The sequence below is a fragment of the Buceros rhinoceros genome, unplaced genomic scaffold (assembly GCF_000710305.1).
Source record: "Buceros rhinoceros silvestris isolate BGI_N320 unplaced genomic scaffold, ASM71030v1 scaffold3093, whole genome shotgun sequence".
Taxonomy (NCBI): Eukaryota; Metazoa; Chordata; class Aves; order Bucerotiformes; family Bucerotidae; genus Buceros; species Buceros rhinoceros.
This window is the reverse complement of record NW_010401661.1, coordinates 83188-94159: the sequence shown is the minus strand read 5'-3', so window position 1 is coordinate 94159 and position 10972 is coordinate 83188. Positions and strand designations below refer to the sequence as shown.

Below are 10972 nucleotides of genomic sequence, written 5' to 3'. Positions count from 1 at the left end.
CAGGATGCAGCTCTGCTGGCCAGGCAGTGAAATGCCATGGGTTGGACGCACCCACTGAACTGCAGGCACCTACTCATAGATGCAGGAGTTCATGATGTTCAGCAGCTCCACAGGTTAGGGCTGCTTTGTAAAATAAAACCTGCAACTGTTTAAAACTGTATCATAGATCTTAGAGACCATCCAGCATGGTGGTGCCTTGAACAAGTCCCCTTGGCACAGTGTAGTACCTACATTGATGGCATTAGGGTCGTATTTTTCCGTATTTTAAACCAAGCTAACACAACACCTCTTCCAAGCCTCTCTTTCCCAACATTACCGTCTTCCAAAGGCAGCATTCTGCTTTTGTTGCTTCTTGCCCAAATGAACTACTTCTTAGCTACAGATCACAGCTTCTTGAAATACAGGGGAATAACAGGAAATTTCCAAAGACTTGGTGTTTTTTGTTTTAGTAGTTATTCCTTTGAAGTACACGAAAGCACACTTAAAACTTACTTTTTCAGTGTCCAGAGCATGTGTATGTTTTCAATGTTTGTCCTTTCTTTTTATTTTAAATTACGTAGTAGGGCATTATTGCAGCTTAAAGTGATTTTGAATTGAGCATGGCATTATTTCCATATAATAAACTAATGCAATATATGCAGCTACTTACTTCCACTTCATGGGATTTGTACCTGCAGGACTCCATGAAAACAAAGTTTCTACCCTTTTTTATGGGATTTTCCATGATATAGATAGTAAAATCATACCATAATTACATTCCTTTTTCACAAGTGGCTGTAGAAGGAAGTCCTGGGTACAATTGTTGGAGAAAATGGAGTGAAGTCTTTAACAAAGAGTAAAAAACACTGGATATTTGTTATCAAGCACAAACTCTGGAGTAGGATCTTCTTAGTGTGGAAGTAGCTGGGTATGTGGCTCCATTTGATATAGCGTCGTCCCTAGAAACTGAGTGTCCTGTTCAATGCAGAGATTTGATTATTACATTATTGCATGAGGCTTCTTCAAAGTGAACACCCCCTTGCTGTTGTAATGATTCTCATGTGGGACCCTAACACATTTATTCTGCAAACAGACAGAGCTTTCTGCCCCCGGCTCTTTGCTGCCTCACTTCGGCAGAGATTCACTGATCCCCAGCCAGACTGGGGAGCTTGAGCACCCCTCGGCCAGCTCAGAGCAAAATCTCCTTTCCCTCTTAAAACTGCAGTGGAAACTGGTGTGAGCTGGTCCTGTTGGCTTTGCACTGATGCAGTAAAGTTCTACTTTGCCAGATCAGCTCTGGGGCAGTCGCCTGTAGCTGTTGGGTGCCAAGAGCTGAGTCCAAGTACAGTTTTCACCCATTTCAATGTATCAGGAAGAGTCTGTCCTTTGAGCGTGACGTTTACTTGCTCAATTGGTTAAAACCTCCTAAAAAAGCAGTTTTAAAATCCCAGTCATAAAATCTTATATATTTTATTGAACCATTTTTTTTTCTAATTCCTTTGGATCATTACAAAGCTATCAGACAGCTTATATGTAGTTAAAAAGAACTTTCCCTAAGACCATCAAAAAGAGAGCTCATTTTATAATTAACCTGGAAAGAATGTATTTTCCCTTCTGTTCTGCTCAATTTTGCTTTCATGGTGCCTCAGATTCAATGGAAGGAATTGATTTATTTTACGTCTTCTGCAGAGCTGAATATGTGGCCACAGTTTACAAAATAAATACCAGATGTAAAATACTACGATAATACAGAACTGTTAAGTTCTGCAGACTTTTTTTTCGTGAAGCCTTGACATAAATACAGCATTCATCTCTGAAAGTTATTCACCATAAAGTCTTTACCTCTCAGAGAAATAATTGTTATAGGATCATTTCTGAAAAATTATGAAATGAATGTAATTCAGTATTAGGTGAAAAAATTATCTTGCACCTTATGAGCTACTGAACACTTGACTTGGATCTTACAGACCTAATAGGAGTGTGATTCTGTTTCTTCGAGATCTCATGCAAAGCAAGAGAGTGTTTCTTTGGTTGTACTGGAGTAAAGGAGAGAATCATCAACTTTTAAAGCATTACTTAGTCAACCACAACGTGAAATTTTGCATTTGCTGTAAAACTCTGTTCTAAAATACTCTCATTTACACAATATAGTCAGAGATCAGTGTATTTTCCCCTATATTTTCTATTTGCTGAACAACCTTCCTGTATCTCTAATCCTCCCACCTCCCCATTATAGCTCAACTGAGAAATCTTGGGATGTAAAAATGGTGAGTCAATGAGGCACAGAGACCCAAGATGTTTTGGATGGCAAAAATGGCATTTCTTTCCAACAATGGCCAGATTGTTTGGAAGATCACAGAGGAAAATTGTGCTTTCATAAAGAGAAAAAAGACACGCATTGAGTAGGTGAATAAGGTTCAAATCTTGGGAAAAGTTTTCAAAGCAACAGAGGCCCGAGCCTTTCAGGAATGGAGCCAACAGGGAATTGTTTTGAGAGCAATGATCATTCAATCATGGGTTTTGTAGAAGTGGTAGGTGGTCCTCGAAAGATATTACTTTATGTTACTGAACTCTCATGTAATAGAGACCTTCTTTTCCTTTTGGAGGAGCTGGTACTTGCAGTCACTATATATTGCTAATAAGACACTAATATTGCCAAAAAAAAAAAAATTATGCCAAAGGAGATTTTTAAGAACTATGAGTTTGTAAGTCTTCATGGAGCAGAACAGAGTGAGGTGCATGCAGTGGAAAGCTTCAGACACTGGACAAAAACTGATTCACAAAACCAAGCCCTCTCATGGATACTGAAAATATCAGCTGAAGAAGTCCCACGCTGAAGAAGTCCCACTGCTTTGATACTGTCAGGTTAAACCAGGTATAAAGAGATAACAGGAATAAAATCTGCGTCTAGAGGTGTTATTGTAAATCATGATTAATAAGTGCTTTCCTCTTGGACCTCAAATGCCAACTTCATTACCCACGTTCATAAAAGTATCAGAGCATTATGCTGCTTGCTCCCTGGTCCTTCAGAAAATCTAAGTAATGGAGTTTTATTGAAGCATTTCATTCAGTTGGCTTTACTGTGTGTTTTGTAGAATATCTAAAAGATTGTAGAAGGCTTCTTGCAAAAGTTTGACAGCTAAGAACCATACCCACATAAAGAATCATCAGCATCTCCTGACCTTCAGTGATGGGACCTTACCAATAACTTTGCTGAGTAGGTTAAACAAACAGTGAAGATACTGTTTCTTGGTGCAAACAACTTAGAATTGGCGTTCTCTTATTGAGCCTGCTCAGAGCTTTTAGAAACTTTGCCCTTCATCACCCCCTCTTTTTCTCCTGGGTCTCTCACTCCATCAGCTGCTCAGGAAGTTGAGTAACAGGATCTGTTGCAAAACATGTCTGTCAGGGCTGCTTTAGCAAGTCCCTCTTTGGGTCTTGGTCAAATGTCAGCTCATTTAGTCCCTTTGTCAGATTGGCACTGGCATTCTGGAGCTCCCCTTATTGGAAGGCTTCTTGGCTGAGCCTAGGTAATGATTTGTATCCAACCCCTCAGCCTGAGCCAAACCCTTTCAGAAACTCACTAGTGTGATCTGTGGTGCTGTGGGGGTCTTCCTGGATGACTACTCTTAATTTTAATTTTTCCATAGAAGTGTGCCTTTCTTGTTTAACAGGAAACTCCTTAGCAGAATCTTTTCCATTTTTTTTCCTTACCTTAATTCCTTAATTCAGATGGCAGCTAAGATCAGTAGGCAGGTATCAAGCTTAAGCTCTTTCTTACAGCTAAACTGAACCAAAGATGCCAGACAGGAATTGACTCAGTTTAAGGAAAGACTATCAGTTTTTTTCTACACAGTTAGGAGGCAAGTGGGCAGGGCTTTTTCTGCAGAGAACTTTTGAGGGAAATAGTGCCACAAGCAATGAACTCAAAGGTCTGTATGTTCTGCTGTTTCCTCTCCTTCAGTCTTTCTTCTGCCAGCTCAGGCATTTTCTCTGTGTCCTTGTGTTTGATCACGATACCCTTGGCTTTTACCTGGCATTCTACCAACTTTCCTGTCTATCCTAGTAATGGACTGCCCTGAGGTTGTCGAACATGAGACATGTGCCTTCAACCCAAAACGGACAAGGTACATTTTGCTGCATCTTGTGTTATTATCAAGCAAAAAGGTCTCAGCAGCTAAGGCCATCCAATTGTGTTTTTATCACATGACAGTATTTATAGGCACTTAGCAGCAAGGTGTCTGACCATGTCAGAGACGAAGCGCTATGAGAATGTACCTGTCCCTGTGCAAGGCATTAGCAGATTGCTACAATTATCCTTCTAATATCTCTGGAAGCAAGGGATGTGCCTCAGCTGTTATTGTGCCCATGGAGTACACAGACACATACAGACTAGCTGAAATGACCCGTGTCACAGAAAGTCTGTAGCAGAGGAAGAATTAGAACTGAGATCACCTAATTTTGTTAATAATGCTCTTCCCATTGAGTAATAACTCTCTAGATTTTCACACGATAGTGCTCTGCTGAAGTTTCATCCAGAGCAGAAGGATAAATTCTGCCTATATGTATATATGCATACACACCAATAAAGCATAGAAGTGGTAAGTAAGTTCAAAAAGATTAAGAGATTTATAGTAGCAAATTAAAATATCTATTATGACTAACTTAGCTGAGGATGGCTAAGGAGTCATGATAAACATCTCCACACATCTGAAATCTTTCAAGGAGAAAGCAAAATGAATTACGGTGGAAATACTTTGAGAAGGTGCAGAAATTCATTGGGGTGAGATTTCCCATAGTGCCTATCCTCAATCAAGGAAAGAATATACATTTCTTGAAGCAAAAAGGGCTTTAGGATGTATGGAATTTTCTTTTCCCAACTTTAGCAGAAACGTTTTTGTCTATTTCCCAGTGCCAGGCACAGTGTCAGCAGAAAACATCAATGAATAAGTATTGCAAGGGCCGATGTCTAAGTTATGAGACATTGGATCAGAGTCAGTTTTAAAGACAAATCTTTAAAGTGCTCCCATAATATGAAATGGCTTTGGGAAATTTACTTTTCTGGCTTCTGTTCTAAAGATGGTTTTGTCTGCTTGAATTTTGTTGACAGCAAAAATGTTGACATTGTGTTGTGAAACTTTCTTTTTATCTGAGCAATGGGAATGTAAAGGCACCAGTGCACCCCTCTCTGTTTTGCTCCTGTGGCCAAGAACTTACCAGGAAGGCTTAATTCAATTTTCTAGAGAATAAAGAATGACTTCACAAAGTGATGGTGTAAAAATTGATATGCCATCTGGCATTCTAGTTAGGATTTTGACATTGATTTGGTCTTTCAGGGAAGCTTTTATGGACAAAATGAATTAAAAAATAGAAAGAAAAAAAGGAGAAGTCTAATTAAAGAAGAGACAAAAATCAGGCTGCTTTTCATTGTAAAACAACAATCCATACATCTGCATGTAAAAGTAGTTAAGAAAAAAGAAAGCCAAAAACCAGAGGCAATAGGTGGAAACTGTTAATAATTCAATTATAAGATGAGGCTCCAGCTATGAGAAATTCAATTTTGTTCAACTGCAGAAAACACTCTGAACTGGCAGGCCTAGACTGGTGGAATAAATCTCTTCTATTAACATGAGAGATAATTTTATGTGAATATACTGGGAGACCTTCTAGCAGAGCTGAGCATCTTAGCAGTACCACTTAACTTGTTTGTAGTGTAATTGCATTTACACCAAGGTCTTCTGAAGGAAATGGCTCACTAAATTAGCATTAACCAGGTTCCTGGGGGGCTTGGTGCATTGTGGGTAGTCAATCTTGCCTCCGGAAAGGACGTGTTGACACCGGAAAAGCCAGCTGCTTCCAATACACTTTAGTAACTCTTTTCCCTGAGTGAGGCAAATTTTGTCACCCAGGGAAGAAGAATATTTGGGACTCCAGTCAGGCAGACTCTGGGCTTTGGTTTTCTTCCAGTTTCCATCCTTCCTGCTTTTAACTGAATTCAGATTGTGCACGTTGCTCCAACTTCTCTTTATCACTGTGGTTTGGGAAAGATGTCCCCTTTGTGGGAACATCTTTCCGTATAGCATGTAAATAAAGCTATTGTTTTAGTCCTTGGAGGATGGTGGATGCAGCTGGTCTTGCTGACAAGCTGCTTCTCTGAGAAGAGATGCCAGCATCGCTCGAGTTAGTCAGCACGTAGGTGTGCTATTGGAGCTGGAGTGCAGTGCTGTGAAATGTCGTGTGGACTGGGAATCGAGTCTCTTCCCGGGAGGTGGGACTACAGATGCATTTGTTACAGCTGCCATGGCAAGTGGTAGCTCTTTCTTTGTGCATGTTGTGCGGTGCTTGTTGTAGAAACAGTTGTCAGTGATATGTAATGGACCAGATGCTTGCTGATATGAAGCACATCCTCCCATGAACATGAGCTGAGGATCCAGGCCAATGTGCTTGCAATATTAGGAGTTTGCAACTGCTTGGACATATGTTTTGTGTAGGACAGCAGGAGAAACATCTACAACATGTGGTGTTTTTTCCTTTGCTTGCTTTTAACTCACAATGAAGAAACAACAAGTGAAAATGTGCTTTTAGGGTTCACAAAAATGTAATATCTTGTCTCTCAAGTATTTTAAAACATTCATAGTCCCAGTATTGGCTTGTCAGTAATTCAGAATACTGACTCCCTTGTGCTCAGATCTTAGTCTTGAAGCAGCAGTCTGTAGTGATTCTTTGCCTTCCAGAAAATGTGCAACCTATTGATGAGAAGCTGAGAGAAACAAACTCTTCCTCAGATCTCTCTTAAGGATGGAAAAGGAGATGGGGCCAGGTGGAGGAAATCATTGAAAAATCTGGGAAGAGGAGTGTGTCAGATGGCCCCTTTAAACAGTTTGGTCCGAAGATGGAACACAGATCTTTGCAAGAAACCACCGGGCAGTGGGAGTTTTGGAAGCTTTGCAATAAAGAGTAGATAGCGAGCTTTTTCGGGAGAGGTGATGGTGGGAGTAGCAGACTCTCCCAGGATGAGCTCATGATCACGGGCCTTGTGATCAGAGGCCAAGGGATAGGAAAAAGAAAGGAGTTGCCACAACAGTGAGTTTTCCCACGTTCTCAAACCTCTTATCGAGGAAGAAGAGTAAAGATGAAGTCAAATGACCACCCAACAGTGACCCCAGTAGTGAAACTGGGCATGTGCGAAGTTAGTTGGAAGGTGGAGTTTGGGGCTGTCCACACATACATACTGGCCGTACGTTATGTGAGGGGCGGCTTTAACCTGTACTATAAGGGTAGTGCTGTTTGAGCACAGAGACGAGCTAGCTGCACAGCATGACGAGGACCGTGTTGCCTCCGTGGGGACACCCACAAGGGTCCGGTGACTACCAACACCTCACCTCTAAAACAATCCACGCTGGGGAGGCTGCGGAATCAGACATCAATTGCTAGCCTAGGGTGGGTATGTATATGAACCAAGGTAACTTCTTTCTCTTTCTCCCCTTAATCCATCCTTATGAATTGCACTTCGACAGAAGGAAACACTTATTCTGCCCTCAAATGCCCACGGGGTGCACCACTAGTTGCCTTAATCATAGTAGCAGTACCTTTAGCTGTAATACTGTAGAAGCCTAAATTCTAACAGTCTGTGTTTCACATAACTCCACATTTAGTCTGCTTTTAGACCAAATAAACGTTGTAATACTCGTGTGCATATCTGGGATTTTTTTTTAGCCATGCTGGGATCCTTCGGACCTTCCTGGAACAAGGAGGCCTAGGACACCTTCACTTTGTGCAGAATTGTACCTCAGCTGGTTGACTTCGGTGGGGTTATTCCAACCATTGATATTTTTCCAAGCATATTTCATGGCATCATGATCCTTTGTGTTATGCTTTGCCTGCTTGTAAGAGAGTGATGTGCATAATACTGTACGGGAATGTTATTTTAAATTTGTTGTGTGTGGGAAGCTGAGTTAGAGCCTTCAACATGAGAAGCAATAGAAGTATTAAGAACATTATTAGCTCCAAGCTGGGACCAAGTCATTTCCTACATGACTCCTAACAAGTCACTGATGATATATCAGAGAAAACTCAGTGACAGAAAAATAATTTCCATTATCTCATTTTCCTGTGGCCTGTTCCAGCATTGTATATGAATCCAGTCACATGGCAGATTGCTAACACATTCTGGTATAACACTCCGAGAATTTTAGCTAATATTGGAGCTCTCCTTTTAGATCAGTAGTTTTGTTTAAGACTCCCTGACAAATGGTCTGTTTTCTGTACTGTGCAGTATACAAATAGTGCAGACCTTATTAAACAGAAAATATACTTCATCTCCTTGTGTTATACAATATCAGATTTTTAGGTGAACTGTAAGAAGATAACTTGATCCTTCCCTGATACTCCATGTTTATGAAATCATCTTTACAAAACTTTGCAGATACCATCCTTTGCCTCAATGAACCAGTAAAGCGACATTTCTCAGTTGAAGTGGGTAGACACAAGAGCGTCTGGGATGATTTACTCTAGCTGAAATCTGGTCCCGCACCTGTAGAAACATTGGCTTTCAATCTCTGCTCTCCTGCAGGACAGCAGTTAGGAAAAATCACTCACTGGGTCACGTTAGCACGCTGACACCACAATTTGCTGTTGCTGCTCAGAAAAATAGTCACCTTCAGCCCAAAATTGGGTTCAGACACTCTCATAGACATGTGATGCTTTGTCTTTATAGGAAGCTCCTAAGGTAGCAACGCAGTAATGACTTAGTGTCTGGAAAGAGACTTTGGAATAAGAACCCAGAAAATCTGTCTTTGGCTTTACTGCAGATTTTCTAACTGACCTTGGACAACTGAAAATCACTCTGAGCTTTATTTCCTCTCTCTGTAAAATACCTGTCTTGCAGTATTAATCAATGTTTGTAAAGATCCTTGAAATCCTTAGATAAAAGAGCACATTACAGAGCATAGAGTAATTGGAATAGATGTAGCCTATAAAACAGTGCAATCTTCCAAACTTGGAAAGAAGAGACAGGAAGAAAAAGCCCGTCCTGTTAGTGCACTCAGTTCCCCAAGCAGTTTTTGGGGAAGCTGTCTGAAACTAGCAAGATATCTGTCATGGTTTTCCCTGGTGTGGAAGAAATGAGCCATCAGGCCTTGGTCAGGGTGCTTCTGTGGCTTTTGTCCCTTAAATATGTCTATACAGTGCCCATAGGTTTTTGTTCTCCTTCGTTTTAAAATATGCTTTGCCTTTTAATTAATGTGATATCATCAAGACACTGTGAAACTTAGTTGGTTATAGCAAATTATAATGTGATGTTGTGAATGCTACTGAAGCCCATAGTTAATGAAGTATATGCTGCAGCAGTTGCTTTTCAAAAGGAGGATAAAGGTAAACCTCCTTTTAGGTATCAAATGTTCTGACACAATTCCTGAGAAAGTCTTCAAGAGCAGCATCCTGCCGTCAAGACATACGTCATAGCCCCAAACTTTCCAGGACATAAGGCCTTTCTAATCCATAGGAACTCCCAGCTACAGAAGGCAAGGAAAAATCTGAATTTCTCAAAAGACTTACTATCTCTTATGATTTTTCTTCTTGCAGACACGCGTGTGTGATTCGAGGCCAGGTGATGACAGCAGATGGGACCCCTCTAGTTGGAGTGAACATCAGCTTTGTCAACAATCCTCTTTTTGGATACACTATCAGCAGACAAGATGGCAGGTAGGATGTCTATAGAATTTACCACTTTCAAGCTAGAGTTACAGCATTATTACCATCAACACTAAAGAGAAACTCCTTCCAAGAGCATGTTTGCTGTTGATGCATTTTGAAGATATTGATGCATTATTGTTTGCTATTATCTGGCTGCATCTGGCATGTGACCAGCAGTGTTCCTCAGGGTTCTATTCTAAGGTCAGCCCTGGTCAATATATTTGTCAACAATCTGGATGCAGGAGTTGAATGCACCATTAGCAAGTTGCTGATGATACCACACTGGGAGGTGCTGTTGACACTCTTGAAGGGACAAGAGTCATTGCAGAGGGATCTGGATAGACTGTAGCATCAGATAATGATTAATGGGATGAAATTTAACAAGTTTAAATGCTGGATTCTGCACACAGGATGAAGTAAGACCGGGCGCAAGTATAAATTGGGAGAGGAGTGGCTGGAGAGCTGCCTTACAGAAAGGGATCTGGGGGTGCTGGTCAACAGCAGCTCAGTACAAGTCAGCAATGCGTGTCCTGTCAGCCATGAGGACAAACTGCAGCCTGGGGTGCATCAAACACAGCAGAACCAGCTGGTCAAAAGAAGTGATTATCCCTTTGTATTCAGTGTTGGTGAGACCTCACCTGGAGTGCTGTGTGAGGTTCTGGGCCCCACAGTTTCAGAAGAATGTGAAGGTCCTTGAGTGCATCCAGAGGAGGTCAGCAAAGCTGGTGAAAGGGCTGGAAGCAATGTCCTATGAGGAGTGGCAAAGGGGTTTGAGCTTGCCTAGTTTGGAGAAAAGGAGGCTGAAGGGTAACCTCTACAGCTTCCTGAGGAGACATGGAGATGGAGGTCCTGATCCCTTCTCCCTGTTATCCAGTGATAGCACGCATGGGAATGGTTCAAAGCTCTGTCAGGGGAGGTTTAGACTAGATATTAGGAAGCATTTCTTTATCAAGAGTTTGACTTAATACTGGAACAGGCTTCCTAGAGAGTTGGTCGATGCCCCAAATCTGTCAGTGTTTAAGAAGCATTTGGAAGATGCCCTTAATAACATGCTTTAACTTTTGGTCAGCCCTGAATTGGTCAGGCAGTCGGAATAGGTTGTAGGCACCTTCCGACTGAAACAATCTAGTCTGGTCTGGTCTGTACTATTCTATTCTAATTCTGTTTGTATTTCTAGTCTAGTCTACCTCTATTCTATTCTATTCATATTATTTATTATTACTAACTTTGTGATATGACCTGGAGTCTTTAGCCAACAATTGGGCAATGCAGTGCCCATACACATAAAGAAAAGATTCCT

The 10972-nt window shown here is 41.1% G+C and overlaps 1 protein-coding gene across 1 annotated transcript in view; it reads left to right on the top strand.

Moving 5' to 3' along the window:
* TENM4 (teneurin transmembrane protein 4) overlaps nt 1-10972 on the top strand; it is a gene marked incomplete at its 5' end in the record, with an annotated part of 99157 nt that overhangs the window by 5036 nt on the left and 83149 nt on the right. The window contains one exon of the mRNA XM_010132341.1: nt 9562-9681. Within this exon, the coding sequence (XP_010130643.1) occupies nt 9562-9681 (120 nt within the window). The remainder of the gene's footprint in view (nt 1-9561; nt 9682-10972) is intronic.